This window comes from Ovis aries, chromosome 3, assembly GCF_016772045.2.
Source record: "Ovis aries strain OAR_USU_Benz2616 breed Rambouillet chromosome 3, ARS-UI_Ramb_v3.0, whole genome shotgun sequence".
Classification (NCBI taxonomy): domain Eukaryota; kingdom Metazoa; phylum Chordata; class Mammalia; order Artiodactyla; family Bovidae; genus Ovis; species Ovis aries.
The window spans coordinates 218,213,517-218,238,555 of record NC_056056.1 but is presented as its reverse complement, the minus strand read 5'-3'; the positions used below and the strand labels follow the sequence as shown (position 1 = coordinate 218,238,555).

Below are 25,039 nucleotides of genomic sequence, written 5' to 3'. Positions count from 1 at the left end.
TGCTTGAGGTGGCCTGCCCTGCACATGGCCTATCGCCTCCTGCCCCATGGGAGGGTGGGCAGCTCATGCTGGACCGTCTCAGCCCGCACGCCTCTGGTCTAGGGGCAGTAAGCTGTGTGTTAAGGCAACAGTGTTTGCCTCACCACAGGAGACCAGTCCAGCCCCACCCGGAGTAGAGCCGCCTCTGCAGATCCCTCAGGCTGGCCTGTAGCAAGAGTCGCCGGGCTCTGACCTGAGCACACGCCCGACCCCCGCCGTCGCAGGGTCAAGCTGGCGGTGTCCCGGGTCCTGTATGTGCCCCAGAGTAGAGCTGTATGCAGCCACACTGACCCCGCTGCCTCGTTGTAGAGCAAGGCTAATACCTTCTGTCTCCTGGCTGGTTTTGAGGTTGAATGAGGTGTGAGAGCATCTTGGCCGGGAGCGCTCAGGGCCTGGCAGGTGTGTGTGAGCGTCTCTGCTGCTGCACTGCCCGAGAGCCATTTCTATTCTCTATACTGCGGTCTCTCCACTTCCAACCCACCAGCCGACTGGTACTTGTGACCTCTCGCTCTGTTGGTGTCACTAGATAGAGGCCGCCTCCTGGCACCACCCCAGGGTCAGGGCAAACCCGGTTTTAGGTTTTTACTCCCAGGAGCTGAGCCCCCGCTGCATGGCTGGGCGGAGCCTGGGCGGGTGTCAGCTGGGTCATGGTGGGGTGAGCCCTGCCCTCTTGGCTGGCTCCCCTGAGGCCTTGCGGAGCGTGGAGGAGATGCCAGAAGGTTCGGGTTCCGTCCAGGGTGTGCTGCTTGTGTGGTATCTGCGGGAAAGTTTCTGTCTCTTTCTGAGCCGAAGTTCCTTCAGCCAGAGTGTGGGAGTTATGGTGCCCACCTGACAGAGGGTCGTGGCGCTGCAGTGGGCCGACCATGAAGCCCCTTGCCCACATCACTCGGTGTTGATGTCTCCCTCTCCCCGTCCCTACCATGGGGCTAAGCCCCACAGGCTGACGGGACAGGCGGACACAGAGGTGGATGTCACAGCCCGTGTTCCTGCAAATTGCTGGGCCCAGCTGAGGGGCTTGCTGCTGGGCCGTTTGTCGTCCCGCATCCACCCGGGATGTGGCTGGTGCGGCACGTTGGAGACCAGGGCCTCCTGCCTCCCCCAGATCCTGGCAGCAGCTCTGACCGAGTGCCATCGGAAGTCCAGTGCCCAAGGCAAGCCGCTGGCACTGAAGGTCTTCGTGGCCGGCAGAAACCGTCTGGAGAATGACGGAGCCACCGCCTTGGCAGAAGCTTTCGGGGTGAGTGGTTTCTGCCCTCCCTGCCCTGGGGCAGGCTGAGCATGGCCGGCGGACGCTAGAACTTGGCCAAGAGACCTCGGGCGGCTCGCCTCCCCCTCCGAGGCTGCTAGCTCACCCTCTCGGGACAGGATCCTCATCACTCAGGTCTGAAAGGTGGCGTGATCCGCCTTCTGGGGTGAGTCATCAGTGCTGTTTGTGACCTGCCAGTCTGGGGAACGAGCGGCAGTGCCAGAGCAGCCTGAGTGCTGGCCCCGGCCTGTGGGGTCGCAGTCTCTGGCTCCAGTGAGGAGGGTGCTGGGATGGAGCCCGTGAAGCTGGCCCATGAGCCCGGGAGGAGGGCAGGAGCAGCAGCTGGAGCGGGCGCTCTCAGGCGTCCTTCAGGGCAGGGCGTCTAGGTCAGCTCCGTGGACTTCCCCGGCGGCTCAGTGGTAGAGAGTCTGTCTTCTAATGCAGGAGACACAGGAGACTGGGTTCGATCCCTGGGTCAGGAAGATCCCCTCGAGTAGGAAATGGCAACCCGCGCCAATATTCTTGCCTGGAAAATCCCACGGACAGAGGAGCCTGGTGGGCTATGGTCCGTGGTGTTGCATAGAGTTGGGCATGACCAAGCATGCACGCTGTGGGACCCCACTGGTCTGTGAATAGAGCTCAGGAAGGCTTTGAACGCGGCCAGGGGGATATTGCATGATTGTTTCACTACCAGAGCTAATAAAATGCAGCATTTACCTTCCATGGTGAATGTGGACAGTAAACTTCAGCTTCAGAAATTCTTGTGGCTTTGTTACCAGGAGAAATCACAGGTATCTTCATGTCAAATGATAGCAGTTGTGGATAGACAGAGTTATTTGTTTCTCATACATTAAGGTTAATGGTACACCAGGGTACACCAAGGTCTTATTAAGAGGTATGTGTATGACTACAGCAGACATTTAGGCAGTTTTCTAAATGTTTTGATACTTGTCTTCCAGTTGAATTGATTTGTTAGTCTGTATAAGTTAGCTTAAAATTTAAAAACATCCAGAAGGTGAGCCCTGGGGCTTTACCAGGTTGCCCGATGGTCCGTGGCACAGAAAATATTAAGAGCCCTGACTTGGAATGTGCCTCAGTTGGGCTGCCTGTGTTCATTTGTGAATCCCCATGCTGTGCTGGGCACCCAGAGCCGACAAGGTGCCTGGGTACAGAGTTAGGCCAGGCCTGTCCTCAGCCCCTCCAGGGTGGTGTTGGAGACTGGGTCGTGGGCCTCTCCTTGAGATCTTGGGGGCTGTTGGGATGCAGACAGGAAGGTGGCTTTGACACTTCAGAGGGATGAACACCGTGAGAGGGCAAGGATGAGGCACTCTGGGGGCAGAGAGGAAGAGTGCTGGGTTGTGCTGGGGGTGGGGGTTGGGGTAGGGTAATCCAGGAACTCTTCCTGGGGGAGGAGGCATCCAAAATGAGAGCTGTTGAACACATGAGGATCAGCCTGTCAAGAAAATGCCAGCAAAAGGAGGAGACAGAGTGTTCCAGGCAGAGAAAAGGAGGTAGGGAAGACTGGAATGAGGGGGTTCGCTAGGTTCAGGAAGCCCCCTCACTCCCAGAAAAGGATGCAGAACGTGGGCTGCCACTCGTACTCTGTAAATAAGGCAGCAGGATCCCCATGAAGAAAGGCCAAGCGGCGCTGCATTATACAGAGCAGGGCCTGGGCTGACTGCAGGCCAGAGCCCAGGGTCCCTGCAGTGCAGAGGTGCCAGACAGAGACGCCAGTGCTCAGAGCTGTGGCCCTGGGCCAGTGACTTAGCCCCTCTGATCTCAGTCATCTGTCTGGTGATGGTCCTAATCCCAGGTAGGTCTCCCTCGTGAGACTGGAGAGGATCAGGTGTGGTTGTGCCCCGACAGACAAGCCCCTCCCATGCCTGGTGGGTGGTACTGCCCTCTTGCCCGCGGGGTGTCCCCTGGCCCCGCCCCACACCTCGGGGCCCACTGCTCTCCTTCCTGCCCCTGGCAGATCATCGGGACTCTGGAGGAGGTCCACATGCCCCAGAACGGCATCAACCACCCCGGCGTCACTGCCCTGGCCCAAGCCTTCGCCATCAACCCCTTGCTGCGAGTCATCAACCTGAACGACAACACCTTCACCGAGAAGGGCGCCGTGGCCATGGCCAAGGTGAGAGAGGTGCAGCAGGGCCGAAGTGGGCCACGGGAACCAGGACTGGTGGCTGTCTTTTCTGTGCACCCGTCGGCCGATGGCTGCTCTCCCCCCGGCCCACCCACCTCGTGTGTATCCTGTGGCTTCAGCCACATGCGCATGTCCTGGACGGGGCAACTGTCACCAGGGGGCCTGGGCTCTGGGGGCAGCTCTGTGTGTCTGCGCTGCCCCATCCTGAGCGGCCTCCATGCGGCCGCAGCTGTTGGTGCTGATTTTGTTCTCAGAGGCCACATAGAGGCTGCTTCTTGTCTATTCTTTCCTCAGCTGTTTATTGAGCCCCTGTCTAGTGCAGGCCAAGTGCAGGCCACACAGAGATGAGTCCGAGACTCTGCCTTCAAGGAGCCCCAAGGGCGAGGAGGGAAGGAAGGAGCCACTCAGCCGCGAGCAGTGGCTGCTAGGCGTCGGGGCCACTGGGTGGGAACGCCGCTGCTCCCGTCAACCTCAGAGGCCTGCACGACCCCACAGGAGTCTGGCAGGCCTGCTGTGGGATCTTAAAGACGCTCACAAGTGTTGGGGAGCACACAGGGAGTTCCAGCCAGACGCAGGGCAGGCTTCCTGAAAGAGGCCACCTTGTGGCCAAGTTCTCCAGGACAAGTGAACTTTGTATGGATAGGGAGGGCAGGAGGGGTGTTTTGGGCAAAGGGGTCAGCAGCCCGTGGGCAGGCCAGACGGGAGTGACCCTTGCTCCATTGGGCCTGGTGTGACAGGCCGGGGGTCAAGGTGTGTCTGAGGGCTGGCGGTGGAGGGGGCCTTGCTGACTCCTTGAGACTTCCCGTGAGCGATAGGGAGCCCTGGAGGGGGCTTAGCCAGAGGCCGGGAGGCCTCCCGGGGGCCACGGGAAGAGCTGATGAGGCAGCTGGACTGGGTGCAGAGCGACAGGCTGCGATGGGGTGTGACGCCGGCTCGAGGGCCTCACCCTGGGCCCCCACCTCCTCCTCCAGACGCTGAGGGCCTTGCGGCAGGTGGAGGTGATCAACTTCGGGGACTGCCTGGTGCGCTCCAAGGGCGCCGTCGCCATCGCAGATGCCATCCGCGGGGGCCTGCCGAAGCTGAAGGTGCTGTCCGACCCCCTGCCTCCTCCCTCCGGGGTCCAGGCTCCCCTGTGCTCAGGGTGACAGCTGTGCGGGGAGCAGGGTTCAGGCCTGTCAAGGCAGGTGGGCCTGGCTTCATAGCCCGGCCCTTCCCCCTCCTCCTCCCCCGGTGGCTCTGCAAGTCTCTTCACCCCTCCGAGGTAGGGTTTCTGACTTTTCAAAGAGAAGAGTGACTCGGGTTGTTGCGGTTTAGTGGGAGTCGTGGGGTGAATAGCATTCCTTTTGTTGTGGCGATGTTCTATCTGGCCGGACAGAGTCTGCCTCAAACCCTCACCTGGGGAAGTGGAGGCTCCTGACCCCCGTGTCTCCTGGTCCCCCTGTCTCCTGGCTCCTGTGTCTGCCTGCCTCTACCCCTTCCCCTTATCTTTTAGGAGCTGAACTTGTCATTCGGTGAGATCAAGAGAGAGGCTGCTCTGTCCGTTGCTGAGGCCGTGGCAGACAAGACGGAACTGGAGAAACTGGACCTCAATGGTAGGAGGGGGGTGGCCTCGGCCCCAGCCTGCTCGGTGGGCCCCACCCCGTGCTGACCCCCGGCCCCTCCCCGCGAGCAGGCAACATGCTGGGAGAAGAAGGCTGTGAGCAGCTGCAGGAAGTGCTGGAAGGCTTCAACATGGCCGCGGTGCTGGCGTCCCTCAGGTGGGGGGTCTGGGGCCCTGGGTTCTTCGTTCCTCCCTTTATTCATTCAGAAAACATGGGGGGAGTCCCTGTGGTGTGCCGGGCACCGTGCTGGGCATTAGGGGATCGACAGCGAGACAGTCAAGGTTTCTGACTCTTGAGGCCTTGCTGCCGTGGGCGAGGGATCAAGGAATGAGACAGTGATAATCGAGTGATCTAGAAGCCCTAGGCCACGAGGGGCCCCCCAGTCCGGGCGAAGTGGAACAGGCTTCATCAGAGGCAGGGCGGCCCCCTCGCTCCGCCTTGACCATAGTTTCCATGGTCAGCAAGACATGGGTGGCACCGTCCTGGGCATCTCAGCCTGGGCAGTGTTCCCACCTGGCCCTGGGCCCCAGCTGTGACAGAGTGCTTCCTGTCCTCCGTCTCCCCCGTGAGACTGCGGGTTCTTTGGGACAAGGACAAGAGGCAGTGCAGGTGTCCCTGTGGGATGGGCCTCCAGGTGACTCTCGGGTCCCCAGTCTGGGACAGCTGCTCCCCGGCCCTCCCTGCCCAGCTCCTGCCCGGCTGGGGTCTGTGGGTTCTTGGGGCCAACGTGGGCCACTGGGCAGGGAGGGGTCTGCTTCAGCCAGACCTCCCTTTGCAGTGATGATGAGGGTGAGGACGACGAGGATGAGGATGACGAGGAGGAGGAGGAGGAGGAGGAAGGAGAAGAGGAGGAGGAGGAGGATGAGGAGGAGGAGGAGGAAGAGGAGCCACAGCAGGAAGAGCAGGGCGAGGAGTCGAACACGCCTTCAAGGAAGGGCCAGGGCCCGAGCAGCGGGGTGAGTCCTGCAGGCCAGAGCCCCGCCCGGGCCCTGGGGTCCTGAGACCGCTCCCCCGGGAGGTGGGGGTGGGGGTGTCTTGGTCACAGGACTGCAGACTCGTTCTGCCTGTGCGCTTCCATGTGGAAAAGAGGAAATCACCCCAGTGCAGCTGCATTTGTCTGTCCTTAACCCCAGTACGGACGTGTCTGTTCATTTATAAGTTATCCACACGTACGGTGCTGCTGCGTGGCGTGCAGTAGACTGCTGAACAGCATGGGTGTGCCCTGCACGAGCCCACTTCTGTGTGGATGTCTGCAGTAACTGAACTGCAGCACGGCTCTGTGATCTGCCGTTGGTTGAATCTGTGGGTGTAGAACCTCAGACACAGAGGCCAACTGTAAAGTCATACCTGGGTTTTCAGTTGTGCTGGAGGCATATAAGTGTTTCTAAAAGAGTAAGGTAAAAAACAGGCAAAAATGGAAATTCGTTTTCCTCCCCATCTTGGTGACCACTAGGGATGGTCCCCATTCTGGAGATGGTGGCCGGGTTGTGACCCAGCTTGGATACTTGGTGTCCCTTTCCCGGCCAGGAGGCATGTCTGTTCTCTCAGCTTCCCAGGTAAAGCTTCTAGGGGACTTTGGGCTGGGCACAGAGGGCCGTGCTATGTTGAGTGTGGCCTACCGTCCATTGTGATGGCCAGGCACCTCTGGTGCCCGCCGGCAATGGTCATCCCAGCTAAGACAGTAGCTCCTGGCGGGGCCCCTTGAGCCCTGGAGTCATTTCTGCAGTATCTCATGTCATCCCAAGGATCCCCTTGGCAGCACCAGGCTCTTGGAGTCTGAAGGAAGTGCTTGCCCACACCCCAGAGGCTCCTGTGTGAAGAGCTGACCAGGGGCAGCCTCTGCAGGCCCCTCACCCTTGGGGAATTGGGGGAAATTCTGGACTCTGAGCCTTGAGCGGCCCGAGTGAGGGGCATCCTTCGGGGCGAAGAGTCTGGACGTGGACCTCTCCAGAGCCACCTGTGCTGCCTGCCCCCCAGGAACCAGCTCCTGTCCTGTCCTCCCCGCCTCCCGCAGACGTCTCCACCTTCCTGGCCTTCCCCTCCCCGGAGAAGCTGCTGCGCCTCGGGCCCAAGAGCTCCGTGCTGATAGCCCAGCAGGTAATAGCACCACTGAAGCCAGCCCGCTCGAGCCTCGGCTGCTAGAGCTGCCCGAGCAGAGGTTCCGGCGCAGCTCGGGGTTTGGGCGGGGGCGGGGCTGCCAAGTGCCATATCTAATGCACACTCGTGTAATGAGCGTGACCAGCGCTGGCACAGGTCTGCGCACGCTGTGGACACAATTTGGGCCGCGAGGAAGGGTAGGCCTGGGGCGTCTCAGGGATAACTGGGGTTTGGGAATTTTCGCAGGACTGTCATGGGAGCACACGGTTAGGCTTCCCTCTGCACGTCCGGTAGGACCAGCTGCTTCTAGAACGGCTCTCCTGCCCCGGGCCCCCGAGCAGGTCCCAGGCTACTCACTTGTTCGTTGTTGGGGTGTGACTCGTTCTTGCTGAGATGATTACCGAGCCCCCTGAGCTCAGCAGCGCACAGTGCCTGTCTGCCCCCCCGTTCTGAGCACTTGACATGATTTTATTCAACCTTCTTGGCACCTCGGAATGTAGACCCTTCTACTGTCATTTGACAGATGAGAAAGCTGAGGCTGCATGTTTGTGTTTTTTTTACACAAATGGAAGTCCGTGGCAGCTGTGGTGAGCAAGTCTGTTGATGCTGTGGTTGCAGCCGCGTTTGCTCGCTCGGTGTCTCTGTCCCATTTTGGTATTTCTCACAGTGTTTCATACCTTCCACCGACAAAAGATCATGACTTTCTGAAGGCTCAGATAACAGCATGTTCTAGTAAGAACGTGTTTTTGAGTTAATGTACGTGCTTTTTTAGACGTGATGCTACTGCACACTTCATAGATGAACACACAGGGAGACCCAAAGTTCACGTGGCTGGCTTTACTGCGGTATCTGCTTTATTGCTGTGGTCTGGAACCAAGCCCACAGTATCTCTGAGGTGTGTCTAGAAGAAATAAAAGGGGCCACTCGCAGAGTTGGCTGGATATTTTGGCTTTTTATTGCCTCTTATGTTCTTCTGTAATTTTTTTTCCTGTAATCTGTTTTTCCCCCATGGTAAATGAGATTTATGTGATGCAGACCTTCATGCGGCCAGACTCTCACTGAACACCATTCATTGTTTTCTGTGTCAGTACGACTCTTCTCACGCCCTTTATGTCAGTGAACAGATGTAGCACTTAAACCATCCACAGTTTCTGTGGATTGCCAGTATTTCTGCTTTTCCTCTGTTGTCGGTTAAGCTGAGGCAGGTTTCCTTTCGTATGAACATCGTTTGCATGCTGGATTATTTCGTTGGGTTAGACTGCAAGAGGGGGTCCCTGGAGACAGTGGTTTTTAGCGTGTACACTCTCCGTGGGTGCTGCACACCTGTGGTGGCCGGGCCCTTGCCGGCTCTGGGGGGACAGCGCGTCCCTGCCGAGCAAAGGCCCGTGTCCTGCCAAGGCCTCCTCTAGCCATAGGCAGGTGCCCGCGTCTGCCAAGGTCCCTGGTGACCAGCCGTTGTCTCCTGTGTCCTCAGACTGACACGTCTGACCCGGAGAAGGTGGTCTCCGCCTTCCTGAAAGTGTCCTCCGTGTTCAAGGACGAAGCCTCGGTGCGGACGGCTGTGCAGGACGCAGTAGGTGCGTGCGGGGGCGGCCCGGACAGCTGCGGCCTCTTCGCTGCCCCAGGCTTGGCTCAGAGCGCTGCCCTCCCATCTGTTCTCTGTCGGGTTCTCGCCGTAGTTCGGGCCGGGTGCTCGCCTCTCTGTTTTTTGCAGATGGGGAGCCTGAGGCCCTTCCCAAAGCCATACAGTTCTATACGGTGAGAACTCGGGCCAGGTGGCGCCCTCTGCAGGAAGGTCAGACCTCTCCAAGGAGGGGTGATGAGAGCTGAACCCTGTGCCCGCCTCCGAGCTGCTGCACACACCGTCCCCTCCACCCGCAGGTCCCCAGGCCTTCCCCAGGCTTCCGAGGGTCTCTGGTTCTGTTGAGACCCTCGCTTGCCACCCCAGCCTCTCAGTTCCTTTCCTCACAGCACCTCTCACCTTCCACCTTGCCAGTGTTTGAGCTGCCAGGTTGGGCCAGGCAGGGAGGGGAGGACAGGCTGGAAGCGATTGGAGAACTGGGTGACGCTTGGTGGGCTGGTGGAGGGGAGGCTGGGAGGGGCCAGGCAGGGGTCTCTTGTGTCTGCTCCCTGAGGGCCCAGCCCCGCCCCTCCTGGGGCATTTGTGGGGACAAGTTGCCAGAATTCTGTGTTTCCCAGCACAGAAGCAGAGGCTCATGGGGTCCCTGCAGGGCCTTGGCCACACCTCCTCCTGCTCCGCCATCCATTCCCCAACCCCCCACCTCCAGAGACCAGCTGAAACCGCCCCAGGGTGACCTGCCTCACCTCATCTCTGCCCACACGCGTTCCACCTGAGGCCAGGCCAGGCCCAGGCGTCCCTGTGGGGGCGGGAGGGGGCTGAGCCCTTCCCCTGGTGCTGGCTGTTCCCGCCCTCCGGCTGCTGCGGCCATGCCCACCCCACGTCCACCTCCTGACGTGACAGGAGGCAGGGCCAGCCTCTGTGCCCGGGGGCCACATGACCTGAGTCCTTTCGACTGCTTCTGCCTTGCAGATGCTTTGATGAAGAAGGCCTTCAGCTCGTCTGCCTTCAACTCCAATGCGTTCCTCACCCGGCTGCTCATCCACATGGGGCTGCTCAAGGTGCGCCAGAAGGAACGTGGCCCAGGCGGGGGGGTTGCAGCCTAACATCCAGCACCTCGAGTCCTGCTGGGGCCGCTCGGCCAGTCCCCAGGCCTGGGTCTGCTTAAGCAGGCTCGGCCTTTGTGATGGGATGTGGGATTCAGCTTGACCTTGGCCGTGGGGCTCTCTCAGCAGGGGCTGGGTCGGGGAGACCTGGCGTGCCCCAGGTGACCTTGACACGCACCCAGCCTTCTGCTGTGCATCTGTCTCGCAGAGTGAAGACAAGATCAAGGCCGTCGCCAACCTGTACGGCCCCCTGATGGCGCTGACCCACGTGGTGCAGCAGGACTACTTCCCCAAGGCCCTCGCCCCCCTGCTGCTGGCGTTCATGACCAAGTGAGTGTGCCCCCGCCGGCCCACGCGGCCAGTGTCCATGTCCCCGGCCTGGCCACGCAGGCCTCCCAGGCTCTCGGCATCTGTGTTTGAATCTCACTAGACCTGGCCAGCTGAGGACACGGCTCAGGCACAGTATCTTCCCTGAGAGTGGGAACACGGTAGTGGCCCCGTCTTGCAGACAAGGCAGTGAACACCGGGTCAGAGGGGCTCTGCCCACGTCTTGCTGCCAACCCAGGCTCCGTGCCCGGCAGCATCCGGGGAGCAGTCCTGTGTCTGTTCCCTCAGCAGCCCAGGCCAAGGGGGCCTTGTCCTGGAGGTCCTGGGCCTGGTAGGGTGCTGGTCACAGTCGAGGAACAAGGAGCCTCCAGACCTCAGGGCCCAGCAGGGGTATGGTGGGGTGGGAGGTCTGTCCCTGCCCTCACTGAGGCCCCGTGTGGCCCGTAGCCGAGCCCCTGCTTCCCCAGGCCTCAGTCTCCCCATCTGCCAAACTGAGGCATGGGTGAGGCTGTCTCCGAGGCTCTGACCACCACACTTCTGGTGAAGCCAGGACCTTGGGGGAACGTGGGAGGGTCCAAGGAGAAAGGAGGGGCCCCCGCCTTAGGGGACACGTGACATCGGTGGGCCCCCGGCATCAGTCGGGCGCTTAGAGCTTGTGAGGGAGTATGTGGGGTGGCCTGCGTGGGTGGGGCGAGGAGCACCCACCAGCCCCCAGGACCCAGTTGGTGCCTTGGCCCCTGCCGCTTGGCATCTCGGCTACCTCCGTGGTCTGGCCTGACGCCCTCGCTATGTCTGCCTGCCCCTGCCACCACACACCGCCCCTCCACCCCCTGCCTCACCCCAGACCTCCCCTTGCGCTGCAGCTGCTCCTCTGCCGAAGCCCAGGGCAACTCCGAGCCCCAGGCGTGGTCTCATGCGGACCACAGCCGGCCCCCCACCAGCCCAAGGTGTGCGCTCCCCGCACCTGTCCCCGCTGCAGGAGCCGCTGCCGCAGGCTGTCCAGAGTGTCCCCAGCCGCCACCCCCGGCTGCCCGTGTCCTTCCAGGCCTTGGTTGGGACTGTTGCCTCTGTTCTGGCCCTTGGGCTGGGCATGGACCCCGAACCCCTAGAAGACACCCTCGCCCGCTGGTCAGTGACAGACTGCCTCCTCCTGGCTTGTTGCCTGCCCTCCAGTGCAGGCCTCAACGTATCCACATCAGAAGAGGGGGGCTCGGGCCTGACAGGTGACTGTGGGGGTCATGTGTGCTCCCTTCCCTCAGCTCCAGCCCAGGGCTCTGGGGTCCAGGCCCAGCCTGCACCAGGCAAGGCGTCCGTGGCTTTCGGTCCTGGCTGCTCCCCAGGTTCCCTGTCCCCCTGAGCACCTCACTAGTTTCTTTCTCGGCAGTAGAACTAATGATCTCGCTGGTTACCTGTGGCTCTCAGGGGCCCAGCTGGGACTCCCATGGTCCAGTCGCTCACAGGGACCAGTGGCTGAGGGAGGCTCCCTGGCCCTGTGCCCACTGGAGAAGCCCGGGAGAGCCTGTCTGGCGGAGAGGAGGCCAGGTTCCCAGCTCGGGGCTGTGTGGCCTCGGGTGCCTCCCCTACCCCTACCTGTAAAGGCAGGAGCTGACGTCCCCATTGCAGAGTCATCGTGAAAGTTAGAAAACCCGAGTATGGTGTGTGTTCTGGGTAGCGTCACAGCTGGGAAGCTGGCGCCGCGCAGCCAGAGCTTCCTGGGTCCAAAGGGGCCTGCCCGCTGATCCTTCTCTCCCCGCAGGCCCAACGGCGCCCTGGAATCCTGCTCCTTCGCCCGTCACAATCTCCTGCAGACGCTGTACAAGGTCTAGATGCCCAGCTGGCCTTGCCCGCCCCTCGCCTGGACCATGACTCGGGAAGGGACTCAGCTGAAGGACTGTGGCCGGCGGCAGGGACGGGCTTTGTCTCGCGTGTCGTGTCTCCCGAGTGTGTGTGTCGGTGTGGCATACGTGCAGGCGTGTGCTTCTGGTCGGGGTATGAGTTTCTCATGTCTCCTTGCCAGACTCGCCCTGTTCCCGCTGGAGCGGAGCTGATGGCCTCCAGGCGCCAGGGCTGCAGGTTGCTGTGCCATTAAAACTGCCGCGTCTGAGGACGCTCTGCTCTCTGCGCAGGCGCCAGGCCCCAGCGGCTGTCCCGCAGCCTGCCTTCCTTGCCCCCGGTGCGGGCCGCACCAGGCCTGGGGCGCTGCTGCCCAGGTGTGTCCTGTCCTGCCTGGGGCTGCTCGCTCAGGGCTGCTCTGCTTCCTGTCGCCAGGCCTGGCTCCTCTGGCCACCCTGCCCTCCCATCCACCCTGCTCTGTGCGGCCCCTCAGCCTGCGGGGCCGGGACCGCTCTGGGGCCACGGGGTGGGGCTGGCAGAGGGCAAGACTGGGTGTGGGGGTTCGGCCACACTGCGTGGGCGGGAAGGGAAGCCGGGGGCACGCACGAGGGTCTGGGAGCTGGACTTGCCTGGGCAGTGCTGGCTCTGCGCCGCGTGCGGGCCGCTGAAGTGTCTGGGCGCGGCCTAGGAGCCCCGGCGGAGAGGTGGGGGTCTGGGCAGGCCCACACCTGTTCTCCAGCAGCGCAGGCAGGGACAGGGCCTGCTGGGGCCTGCGGGCCTGGCGCCGGGGCCAGGTTGGGGCTGGGCCGGGCTGAAGGGGCCCTGCAGCACTCCGTGCTTTCCCCATGTGCTCTGTGTGTGTCTGGGCTGTGCCCAGGGCTTCACAAATAAAGTGTGGCAGCAGTGAACACTGAGAAGCATTTCCCCTAAAGCGGGCTGTTCTCAGGCCTTGGTTCCTGGGGTCCTGCCTTACGGGGCCATGGTGATGCGCCCCCCCAACCCCTGCCGCATCTAGGTCTGTAAGGGGTGGTCCGCCTTGCCCAAGAGCTCCCAGGCCAGTCTGTATCATCACGGGGGGGCAGCCTCGTAGCCCCCTCCCTCTGCTGTGGGCCTGCCTGCCCACCTCGCACAGCTGGGTGGGTGGTACCCAGGAGGGGCAGCCACTCCTGGAGTTCGGGGAGGGTGGGAGGGCCCTGCTCTAGGCAGGTGAGTTGGGCCCTGGTTCACCTGCCTAGCCCCACGTCCCGCCTTACCTAACCTGGGCGCCACCAGCCCTTTCATTATTCCATTTATGGACCTGGCTGAGTGGAACACAGTCCAGATGTGGCCACAGTCCCTGCTGGCGGCCGAGGCAGGAGCCCCTGGGCCTGCATGGGAAGTGGCCCAGAGTGGAGGGCACTACCCCTGGGGTGGTCCTCTCGTTGCCGCAGTGGTGTGTCAACAGCCTACCCCTCCTTACCACCCTAGAGCGAGCCCCAGTGAAGAGCTCCCTCAGGTTGCTTAGGGGGTGCTGTGTCTTTACTGGCCATGGACCACTCAGGCAACATCCTCCTTGGCTGGGTGGCAGAGCGATGCCCAGGCCTCGCCCTCCCCCCGCCCCATCCCGGGTGTCAGGCAGGAGGTCAGTGGGGGTCTGGCCGTTTTAAGCTCCTGGGCGGCGCACACAGCCTCTGGGGAGCTCCAGTCTGGTGCAGGATACCCAGTGGGGATGGTGGGCAGTGAGGTCAGAGAAGACGTCGCGAGTTACGGGTTTAAGAGCTGAGTCTTGACCTCCAAGCAGGACCTCTCACAGGTGATCCGTGAGAGATGGAGAAACTGCAGCCCAGAGCCCTCCAGGAGCCTGCCGGGGCTCTCTGGCCTGGGCGTTCCTCCCTCCAGGCCACCTGGAGCTGGCCCTTCCTCCCAGGCTGATGCGGGTCGAGCTACAGCTCAGGCAGGAGCACACATGTCATCTAATTCACCTCTTAGTGGCTGACAAGTGCCCGGCTTCTCGCCTACACACTGTGAAGGATGCCCACCCTTGCCCCATCCTTCAGAGCAACTCCAGATGCAGGAAAGGGCCAGGGCCTTCTCCTCTGCCTACTGAGCGCAGACTTCGGAATCTCCTCCCCAGACTCAAATGCCCACGTTTGAGAACGACAGCCAATTCTAGGATTACACAGGCTCCAGGTCCCTGAACACCCTGAATTGGGGTTTGCGAGATCACAGATGCCTCTGCTGGGGCAGGCTGTGACCCCCCACCAGCTGCAAACCATGGATTCCATCTGGAAGCCCCAGGCAGTGTGGTCAAGGGCGCCCAGAGCAGCATTGTTCCGACAGCAGGAACCTAGAAATGGCTCACAGGCACGTCAGGAAAGTGGGCCAGGAGCAAAGGCCACGTCTCACAACAGTGAGAGCGTGGTGTGGGCTCGAAGCAAACCGTTACCCCCACAAATGAATCAACAGCAGCCTCAAATGAAGGAAATCTCAGCCCGGCACCCTGGGTTCCAAGTGAAGTGAAGTGTAGTTGCTCAGTCGTGTCCGACTCTTTTCGACCCCACAGACTGTAGCCTACCAGGCTTCTCTGTCCATGGGATTTTCCAGGCAATAGTACCGGAGTGGATTGCCATTTCCTTCTCCAGGGGATCTTCCCAACCCAGGGCTCGAACTCGGGTCTCCTGCATTGTAGACGGACGCTTTACCGTCTGAGCCACCAGGGCAAAGCCAGCATAAATGTGTGTGTGACAAACCCAGCTTTCAGGATGGGAGTTAGCCTGGGGAGGGTGGGGGTCAGGACGGGGTGGAGGCACAGGCTGCCTTCATGCACCAATCTTCAAAGTGGTCCAACTCCATCTGCCTAACAGCCATAGTCTTTTTTTAAGGGTAAAATTAAACACTGGAGAGCATTTTTGACACACAAAAAGCACAAACCATAAGGAAATTTGCCTTCATCAAAATTAAAAGTGAGGGGACTTCCCTGGCGGTACAGTGGGTAAGAATCTGCCTGCCAATGAAGGGGACGTGGGTTTGATCCTTGGTCAGGGAACTAAGCACGTGCCGCAGAGCAACTAAGTCCACAGGCTGCAATTACTGAGGCTGCACCCTAGGGCCCATGCGCCGCAATTAAGACCGGACACAGCCAAATAAATTTCAAAAAATAAAGTGAAAAACAAGTGACCAGAAATGCCGTACAAGGTAACAGACAAGGTGAGAGTACAAAAAGACACTGCAACACAGATAACAAGGATTCGTGCTGAGAACATGCATCCAACTTGAAGGAAATGCGAAGTAAAACTAAGTAACACCATTATAGACCAGGCTGGCGAATATGATTAAGAGGTGACACCAGGAAAGAACTGAATCTGGCACGTTTTACACATTGCTGGAAGGATGTCAAGCTAAAGAAGGCCACTTCAGAGTAATCTGGCAGATACTGAGAAAGCTGAAAGCACACACCCTGTGAGCCCAAGTTCCACATCTAAGGGTCTACTTGACAGAAGTTTGCACACGGGCACAAGGAGACAAGCAGCTTGGTGAGGAATGCCAGGAAATTAAACCGCCAAGTGAGACTCCCCTGGTGCAGCGGCTGAGCCTCCAAGCTCTCAATGCAGGAGGCCTAGGTTCAATTCCCAGTTGGGGAACTTGATTCCCAGATGCCACAACTACAGATTATGCATGCCACAGCAAAGATCTCACATGTCACAACTAAGGCCCCAGCACAGCCAAAGTAAATGAACCAGACAGCCATCAGTAGAATAAACTGTGGCACACAGACACGCAGTGAGATATATGTAGCACTCAAATAAACCAGACGCAGAAGCTACATGTATCTACTAAATAAACCTTCAAAAACATGACTGAGTGAAAGAAACATGTTTGCAAAATAATATGGCACTGTTTGATATATTTAAGAACTATACTACTACATGAAAGCCATTGCCTTTGGGTAGACAGGAGAGACAAGGAGATGCTACACCTTACCTCCATCCGGGGTGGATCACGCTCCTGCTGCTGTCCCATGCTGCTTGTGGACTATTTACAGAAGGGAATGCTGGATAAAAATGAAAATAATTTAAAAATATGCATCACAGGCGAATCTCACAAACAATACTGATTAAAAAAAAAGCCCAGACGTAAAAGAATACACCCTGTGGGATACTGTGGCTAGAATTTGCTGTGTGAGATAAAGCACATGTGGAAGTCTGTGTGTGGTGTGACACTGTTTCTTGCTTTTAAAAAAGTTAAAACAATGAAAGCTGCATTTCCACCAGAAACAGATCTAAAGTATAGGGTGTGGAAAATCACAGGATACATAATTGCTACGGTCTAGGTAAACTTTTTTTAAGTGCACATGTCCCCAGGAAGGTAAGTATTCAAGTATTCTGTGCAACACTGTAATAAAAAAATGGAGGCAACCATAACATCTAATGGGTAAGTCGATACATTTATACAATGAAATACTATCCAATACTAACTAATCAACTTAGTTCCATGATGTTGCATGAAAAAAGAACAAGTTTGCAGAATATTTTGTGTAAAATGTTGAACAATGTATGTAAATGTAAGCACAAACAAGGCAGAGTTAACTGTTCTTGAGCCCCTACAGTGTGACCCCACAGCAGCCCTGACCAGTTACTGTGTGTTAGCACGTTAACAGAGGCCCAGCCCTGCCCAAGAACCCACAGCAGGAGGAAGTCTAGGTCTGGGACCCACAGGCTGCCCAGCCCCTCGAGGACCCCCCTTGCTGGGCCGGTCCAGGGACTTGTGTCTCAGGCCTGGGCCAGGATTCAGAGCAGGAAGCCCTGTAACTCCAGCCACTGCTCCCGCCATGCCCGTCTCTCCCTCACCTCACAAAGCCTCCCATTCAGCTCTGCCCCTGCTGCCAGGTCTGTGGGCCGGGAGGGGGGGCTCCCCCGGCGTCCAGGCGGGGGACCGTCGCCAGCCTTTCCCTGTGCTGCGCCTCCAGGCCGACTGGCCGGCCGATCGGAATGGCGGGGTGAGTCTTGGGGCCCCAGGGTTGCTGGGGTGGGGGGGGTCAGAGAAGCTGCATGGCTGCAGGCAAGCCCCTGTCCCTCTCTGGGCCTCTCAGGGATGGGGGAGAGGGGCTCTGGGATCTTTCCGGACAGAGATTCTCCAAGGGTCTCAAAAGAGGGTTTCGAGGAAGATGGCGGGTGCAGCTGCTCCCAGGAGCTCCACTGGGCTAGTCCTCCAGGAGCCCGGCTGAGAGCCTGGCAGCCCTCCAAGGCCTGGATGCTTGACCTTGCAGGGATCTGTCCCCATGCAGCCCCCACCCCACTCCAGCCCGCCCTGAGCCTCAACCTCACTAGATTCTAGAGGATGCTACCAACCCCAAGGCCAGGCTGGACCCTGGGACTCCAAGGAGACTGCAGAATAGATGGTGACAAGCCAGTGAGCAGAAATGGGGGCAGCTCAGGGTAGAAGCCAGCCCAGGGGTCAGGAAGGGGTGCTCAGAGAGAGCTAAGGACAGACATGGGAACAGCTGGTGAGGTTCGCGTGGCAGGCGGACGAGAGGGAGCAGCTCTGCATACTTATGGTAGGGGAGCTAAGGGGGACGCTGAAGGCTCCGAGCGGGTGGGTACCTGTCAGGGAATCAGGACTCAGGACCTCCCAGCAAAGGCAGTGAGGAGATGCTGGAGGGTGGGGTGTCGGCCCACCTGTATTTCGGGAAGTTCCCTCTGGGTGTTGGCGGTAAGCGGAGGGCTGGTGGAGCAAGGAGTGCCACCGTGGCATGATGGGCCCTGTGGAGAGGCAGGTAGCAGTTGGGAGGTGAAGGGGTCTTGCTGGGCAATGGACAGATGGTGGGAGGACAGATGGATAAGTGGACAGACCTGGCCCAGAGCACAGCTCCAAGGCCATACCCTCAGTTTCCCCCAGGCCAGGCCAGCTGGGTGGCGCTAAGATGGAGAGATGAGAGCAGAGGAATAAACAGGAGAGAAGTCAGAGCTCCCACCAGTCTGCCTGTCAGAGTGGCGCTGGCCAGCCACCAAGGCTCCTCAAGGCTCTCAAATCCCATGACACCTGGTCCCCCGAAGTCTAGCCTCACTCGGGCCAGGCCTGGGTCCACCCCTCCAGCTGCCGGGTCGTCTTCTCAAGGTGGGTGTCGTGCTCCCTGGCACCAGGGTGCCGATGCCACATCGGTCTGAGGAACAGCTGACTCTCCATCGCCAACCTCACCCCAGGAGAACAGGCCTCCCCTGGACCCAGGAGCCTCCGCACTGCCTGTTCACTCCTCTGAACTGACTGGGCAAGGCCTCACCAAGGCACTGGGCAGAGAGTCAGAGACTCGCCAGGTCATCCCTCTGATCCCGTCTCCTCTGGTGTAAAACAGGGAATCCCAGCTCTGTGGAGGAGTTGGAGGCTCAGGACAACGAAAGCTTCCCCAGCGCCAAAGGAGGAAGACGTCTGATGGGCTCTGGGACAAGAAGCAGGGCTCAGGGAAGTGGACAGTGTGGGTCTCTTGTTCTGCGAACAATTGGCCCTTCTCTCTGGCAGGCCCCAGAGCGTCTCCCTGGTGCTGTTGATTCCACTGCTGCTGCCGCTGGGGCCAAACCGGTGCGCGGTGGCCCAGCGCTGTCCACAGGCCTGCGTCTGCGACAATCCCAGGAGGCATGTTGCCTGCCGGCACCAGAACCTCACCGAGGTGCCAACCGCCATCCCTGAGGTCAGCAGGGCAAGGTGGGGTGGAAGAGGACAGCGGGAGGAGCCTGGGCTGGCACCGGAGGATCTGCCACTACCTGGCTGGGGAAGGCCCCTGCAAGTCACTTTTCCTCCCTGAGCCTCCGTCTTCACATCTGTAAGATGGGAATGATAACAGCCAACAACGGAGATGATCTATTTAAAATCCTAAGTGATTGGAACAAGTTATGTGACCTATAATACTGAGTTAATTACAGGCCCTGGGGCAGCGAACTGGGGACCTACTGGGATAAGGTATGGTCTCTGCCCTGCGGAGTCAAGAGCTGGAGAATCAAAGTAGAGGGGGCAGTGACGATTCAATGAGGAAAGTGCCAGAGTGGGGGATACCCGGGTGGCCGTGGAGGAAGGCTTCCTGGAGGAGGCATCAGGAAGCAGGATGGAGAGAATGAGGGGGAGGAGACTGTTCCCGGTGAGGGAAGAGCAGCTGCCAGCATTAGCAAGGGGCACAGGCTGTGGTCCAGGTGCCTCTCAGCTTCCCCTCCCTCTCCCTGCTCAGCTGACCCAGCGTCTGGACCTGCAGGGCAACGTGCTGCAGGAGATCCCCCCGGCTGCCTTCCGGGACCTGCCTCACCTGACGCACCTGGACCTGCGGCACTGCCAGGTGGGGCTGGTGGCCGAGGGCGCCTTCCGAGGCCTGGGCCGCCTGCTCCTCCTCAACCTGGCCTCCAACCGCCTGCGCGCGCTGCCCCAGGAGGCGCTGGACGGGCTAGGCTCGCTGCAGCGGCTGGAGCTGGCGGGGAACATGCTGGAGGAGCTGCGGCCAGGAACGTTTGGGGCGCTGGGCGCAGTGACCACGCTGAACCTGGCCCACAACGCCCTGGTCTACCTGCCTGCCATGGCCTTCCAGGGGCTGGTGCGCGCCCGCTGGCTGCAGCTGTCGCACAACGCGCTCAGCGTGCTGGCCCCCGAGGCTCTGGCGGGCCTGCCTGCCCTGCGCCGGCTCAGCCTGCACCACAACGAGCTGCAGGCCCTGCCCGGGGCCGCCTTGTCCCAGGCCCGCGGCCTGGCCTGCCTCGAGCTGGGCCACAACCCCTTCACCTACATGGGCGAGGAGGATGAGCTGGCGCTCCCCGGCCTGCGGGAGCTGAGGCTGGACCACGGGGCCCTGCAGGCCCTGGATGCCCGGGCCTTCGCCCGCTGCCCCCGCTTGCATACCCTGGATCTCCGCGGGAACCAGCTGGACGCCCTGCCGCCGCTGCAGGGCCTGGGGCAGCTGCGCCGGCTGCGGCTGCAGGGAAATCCGCTCTGGTGCGGCTGCCGGGCCCGGCCGCTGCTGGAGTGGCTGGCGCGGGCGCGGGTGCGCTCGGACGGCGCGTGCTGGGGGCCGCGGCGCCTGCGCGGGGAGGCCCTGGACGCCCTGCGGCCCTCGGACCTGCGCTGCCCCGGGCCCGGGGCGGAGGAGGAGGAGGCCGAAGAGCTGAAGGCCACGCGGCCCCGCGCCCCTGACGGCGCCCCTGGGGAGGAGGCCGGGGCGGCCGGGCCCTGCCCGCGCTCCTGCGTGTGCGTCCCGGAGTCGCGGCACAGCAGCTGTGAGGGCCGGGGCCTGCAGGCAGTGCCCCGCGGCTTCCCCAACGACACCCAGCTCCTGGACCTCAGGCGGAACCGCTTCCCCGTGGTGCCCCAGGCGGCCTTCCCGGGCCTGGGCCGCCTCGTGTCGCTGCACCTGCAGCACTGCGGCCTCACGGAGCTGGAGGCGGGCGCCCTGGCGGGGCTGGACAGCCTCGTCTACCTCTACCTGTCGGACAACCGGCTGTCCGGCCTCAGCGCTGCCGCTCTCGAGGGCGCCCCCCGCCTGGGCTACCTGTACCTGGAGCGGAACCGCTTTGTGCGGGTGCCAGGGGCCGCCCTGCTCGCTCTGCCCAGCCTCTTCTCCCTGCACCTGCAGGACAACGCCCTGGACCACCTGGCGCCCGGTGACCTGGCAGGTGGGCGGGCCCTGCGCTGGCTCTACCTGAGTGGAAACCGCCTCACCCGAGTGTCCCCTGGGGCGCTGGGCCCCGCTCGGGAGCTGGAGCAGTTGCACCTGGACAGGAACCGGCTGGGCGAGGTGCCCACTGAGGCCCTGGAGGGGCTGCCGGCCCTCCTGGAGCTGCAGCTCTCTGGGAACCCGCTCCGGGCCCTACGAGATGGCGCCTTCCGGCCCGTGGGCCGTTCACTGCAGCACCTCTTCCTGAACAGCAGTGGCCTGGAGCAGGTGGGCGCAGGGGAGGAGGGGCGAGGGGAGGCAGGCTGGGCATGTGGGCCCTGAGAGGAGCCGGGCACTGCGCCTGCCCCTAAGAGCTCAGGTGTGGGCCACAGATCAGGCTGAATGCTGTGCCACAGGGAGCAGGGAGGACACTGCTGAGGCCTGGAGGCGGGAGCTCCCCAGGGTCTGTGGGGTTACCTCTGTTACACATGTTGTGGGCAGGGCTTTTGTTATAATTATATGGGGGGATATATATATATATATAATTATATATAGATATTTATAAGTCATATTTATATTTATAATCAAATATTTATAAATAAATTATATTATATGGGGGATAGGGCCTAGCAGAAAGAACCATGAACTGGGGGGTCTGGGTGACTTGCAGAGGGCAAGTGCTTGAGGCCTAGGCCTAGTGTGGCCCTTCGAGCCTGTCATGGCTCAGGTCAGGTCCCAACAGGACCAGCCTGAGTCTTCCACAAGCACTGCCCTTCCCGCCCCCGCCTTGGGCTCGCCACTCCCCAGGCAGGCAGGAGCTCACACCAGGGCCTGGCACCTTCCTGCAGATTTCTCCTGGGGCCTTCTCGGGCCTGGGGCCCCGGCTCCGGAGCCTACACCTGCAGAAGAACCAGCTGCGGACGCTGCCCGCCCTGCCCGGTCTCAGTGAGCTGGAGCTCGTTGACCTCAGCGGCAACCCATTCCACTGTGACTGCCAGCTGCTTCCGCTTCACAGGTGAGCACCCCCGCCTGAACCCCCCCAGCTAGGGGCCCGGCCAGCTGCTCTCAAGCCCCCACCGTCTCCCTGGGGGCACCAAGTCGGTGCCATCTGAGCACCTTTCACGGGGGAGGATCCTGCCAGGGCCAGCTACCCTCTGGGGAGCCACCCCACAGGGCTTGGGGTGGGTTTCCCAGAGCCTCTATTCCCTCATCCATAAAGCGGGGGTGAAATCTGCCTGGCTGAGTGGACCTAGTCAGTGTGTGAGCGCTGTACATCATTGCCCAAGAAAGCAGCAAGGGCCCTGGAGCCCAGTGACCGGGGCTCAAACCCGCCTCTGTGATTGTCTCCTTTTGAGGAACGTGGCCTCTCTGTGCTTGTTTTGTCGTCTGTAAAGGGGATGATGGCGACTGTAAAATGATGTTAAATTCAGTAGCTTGTCTAGATCAGTTTGGCTCACCAGTCCTCCGCCACTGTTTATTACTGGCCCCCTTTTACAGGAAGGGGACTGAGGTTTGACTTGCTCAGGATCACGTAACTGGTGCGTCCACTCACCCACTGGGCCCCACCGTCCCCAAATCCCTGGGGGCCTCCTCGCTGTCCTCGGGAAAGCTCGGCACGGGGGCTTCCCCACCCCCACTTTTCTTCTCAGGTGGCTGGCTGGGCTGAACTTGCGCGTGGGGGCCACCTGTGCCACCCCTCCCAATGCCCGTGGCCAGAGGGTGAAGGCCGCAGCTGCTGTCTTTGAAGCCTGCCCAGGCCGGGCTGCCAGGAAAGCCAAGCGGACACCGGCCCCCAGGCCTGGCACCCGGGGGAACCCCGTGAAGGGAAGACAGCAGAAAGCGAACAAGGTTGGCCAAGGGGTGGGGGCAGGAAGACCTTGGTGGGTGGGTCAGGTTTTAAGGCCGTTATGGTAGTAGGAGTCTGACTTGTCTTGGTCCCAGTTTCATGAGGTTGTAGATCTGGGCAGGGACCAGATCTTCTTCGGGTGGCTTCTGAGAGTGATGTCCACCCTCTCCAGCTCTGGGCTAAGCTCAGAGGGGGCTTATGAGGAAATGACTGCACACCTTTTGTCCCCTGGGCAGTGGCCTGATTAAGCTGCAGCCTCCCGGGACTGTGTGTGTCCAGAAGAATCCCACAGTGATGGTCACTGCTGGCTTGCTTCAATTCAGCCTTTTCCCACCCAATCTCGGGGCCTCGCTTGTTGCTGGGGTGGGAAGAGCAAGGGTACAGGTGTGTTGTTGGCACCACAGATCAAACTTCATCACCCCCTTGACATTACATTTGACAAAACATATAGTTTCCTTTTTTGCTTTTTAAAGTAATTGGGATCATAATTCAGTTCATTCAGTCGTGTCCGACTCTGCCACCCCATGGATTGCAGCATGCTAGGCCTCCCTGTCCATCACCAACTCCTGGAGTTTACCGAAATTCATGTCCATTGAATCGGTGATGCCATCCAACCATCTCACCCTCTGTCGTCCCCTTCTCCTCCTGCCTTCAATCATTCACAGCATCAGGGTCTTTTCAAATGAGTCAGTTCTTCGCATCAGGTGGCCAAAGTATTGGAGTTTCAGCTTCAGCATCAGTCCTGCCAATGAATATTCAGGATTGATTTCCCTTAGAATGGACTGGTTGGATCTCCTTGGAGTCCAAGGGACTCTCAAGAGTCTTCTCCAATGCCACAGTTCAAAAGCATCAATTCTTTGGCGCTCAGCTTTCTTTATATTCCAACTCTCAAATCCATACACGACTACTGGAAAAACCAAAGCTTTGACTAGATGAACCTCTGTCAGCAAAGTAATGTCGCTGCTTTTTAATATGCCGTCTGCTGCTGCTGCTAAGTCACTTCAGTCGTGGTTGGTTGTAACTTTTCTTCCAAGGAGCAAGCGTCTTTTAATTTCATCGATGCAGTCACCATCTGCAGTGATTTTAGAGCCCTCCAAAATAAAGTCTGACACTGTTTCCATTGTTTCCCCATCTACTTGCCATGAAGTGATGGGACCAGATGCCATGATCTTAGTTTTCTAAATGTTGAGCTTTAAGCCAACTTTTTCACTCTTTCACTTTCATCAAAAGGCTCTTTAGTTCTTCTTTGCTTTCTGCCATAAGTGTGGTATCATCTGCATATCTGAGGTTATTGATATTTCTCCCTGCAAGCTTGATTCCAGCTTGTGCTTCATCCAGCCCAGCGTTTCTCATGATGGACTCTGCATATAAGTTAAATAAGCAGGGTGACAATATACAGCCTTGACATACTCCTTTCCCGATTTGGAACCAGTCTGTTGTTCCATGTCCAGTTCTAACTGTTGCTTCTTGACCTGCATACAGATTTCTCAGAAGGTAGGTAAGGTGGTCTGATATTCCCATCTCTTTCAGAATTTTCCAGTTTGTTGTGATCCACACAGAAAGGCTTTGGTATAGTCAATAAAGCAGAAATAGATGTTTTGCTGGAACTCTCTTGCTTTTTCTGTGATCCAGGGGATGTTGGCAATTTGATCTCTGGTTCCTCTGCCTTTTCTAAAACCAGCTTGAACATCTGGAAGTTCACTGTTCACATACTATTGAAGCCTGGCTTGGAGAATTTTGAGCATTACTTTACTAGCATGTGAGATGACTGCAATTGTGCAATAGTTTAGGCATTCTTTGGCATTGCCTTTCTTTGGGATTGGAATGAACACTGACCTTTTCCAGTCCTGTGGCCACTGTTGAGTTTTCCAAATTTGATGGCATATTGAGTGCAGCATTTTCACAGCATCATCTTTTAGGATTTGAAATAGCTCAACTGGAATTCCATCACCTCCACTAGCTTTGTTCGTAGTGATGCTTCCTAAGGCCCACTTGACTTCCCATTCCACAATGTCTGGCTCTAGGTGAGTGATCACACCTGGGGTTTATTTTATTTTGGCTGGGCTGGGTCTTGTTGGCTGCACGGGCTTCGCTCGAATCGCAGCAAGTGGGGGCTACTCATTGTGGCGCGCAGGCTTCTCACTGTGGTGGCTCTCGGGCTTCAGCAATTGGCTGCACGTGGGCTCAGCAGTTGTAGCTCCTGGGTTCTAGAGCACAGGCTCAGTAGTTGTCCTCCATGTGGCATCTCCCCAGATCAGGGACCAAGCCAGCATCTCTTGCACTGGCAGGCGGATTCTTTACTAAGTCATCAGGGAAGCCCTAGGATTTGTTTCTACTTCTATTGAAAGTAGCTGTTCCTCCCAGGAATACAAAGGCCTTGAAGGACACGGACCCTGATCCCAGCAGAATGTTCTGCGCTGGGGTGCTCTCCAGATTGAAGCCACCGAGTCTTGGTTGTGACCTGGCCGACGAGCTGGAGTTTAATCCCGTTTCCATTTCTTGTCAACTTAGGTCACCAAGTTACTGAATCTTAATGAGCCTTCTCTCTTACATGTAAAATAAAGTCAGCACATCCTCACAGGATCAAAGATAAAGCAAGCAGTTTGAACACCTGTAA

The 25,039-nt window shown here is 59.3% G+C and overlaps 2 protein-coding genes across 4 annotated transcripts in view; both read left to right on the top strand.

Moving 5' to 3' along the window:
- RANGAP1 (Ran GTPase activating protein 1) overlaps positions 1-12,882 on the top strand; it is a 26,552-nt gene extending 13,670 nt beyond the window's left edge. For 2 of the 3 annotated variants that reach the window (XM_012175699.4, XM_042247787.1), the window contains exons 6-16: positions 1,142-1,276; positions 3,261-3,419; positions 4,403-4,516; positions 4,924-5,023; positions 5,104-5,188; positions 5,811-5,988; positions 7,010-7,129; positions 8,604-8,706; positions 9,681-9,769; positions 10,023-10,144; positions 11,898-12,882. In XM_012175699.4, the coding sequence (XP_012031089.2) occupies positions 1,142-1,276; positions 3,261-3,419; positions 4,403-4,516; positions 4,924-5,023; positions 5,104-5,188; positions 5,811-5,988; positions 7,010-7,129; positions 8,604-8,706; positions 9,681-9,769; positions 10,023-10,144; positions 11,898-11,967 (1,275 nt within the window). In that variant the 3' untranslated portion in view covers positions 11,968-12,882. The remainder of the gene's footprint in view (positions 1-1,141; positions 1,277-3,260; positions 3,420-4,402; positions 4,517-4,923; positions 5,024-5,103; positions 5,189-5,810; positions 5,989-7,009; positions 7,130-8,603; positions 8,707-9,680; positions 9,770-10,022; positions 10,145-11,897) is intronic. The other variant, XM_060413583.1, reaches the window with a different exon arrangement.
- Positions 12,765-25,039, top strand: CHADL (chondroadherin like). The gene is made up of 4 exons (XM_042247786.2): positions 12,765-20,864; positions 21,425-21,591; positions 22,226-22,424; positions 24,787-25,039. Exons 1-4 carry the CDS (start codon positions 19,047-19,049, stop codon positions 24,817-24,819), a joined length of 2,217 nt encoding a protein of 738 aa, XP_042103720.1. The 5' UTR covers positions 12,765-19,046; the 3' UTR covers positions 24,820-25,039.

Excerpts from the sequence above, each read along its gene's own strand:
- CHADL (XM_042247786.2), top strand. The coding sequence starts at position 19,047 with ATGGAGAGAATGAGGGGGAGGAGACTGTTCCCGGTGAGGGAAGAGCAG. Across the intron at positions 20,865-21,424 it reads ACAGCAGTGGCCTGGAGCAG|ATTTCTCCTGGGGCCTTCTC; the intron begins GTGGGCGCAGGG and ends ACCTTCCTGCAG. Across the intron at positions 21,592-22,225 it reads CAGCTGCTTCCGCTTCACAG|GTGGCTGGCTGGGCTGAACT; the intron begins GTGAGCACCCCC and ends TTTTCTTCTCAG.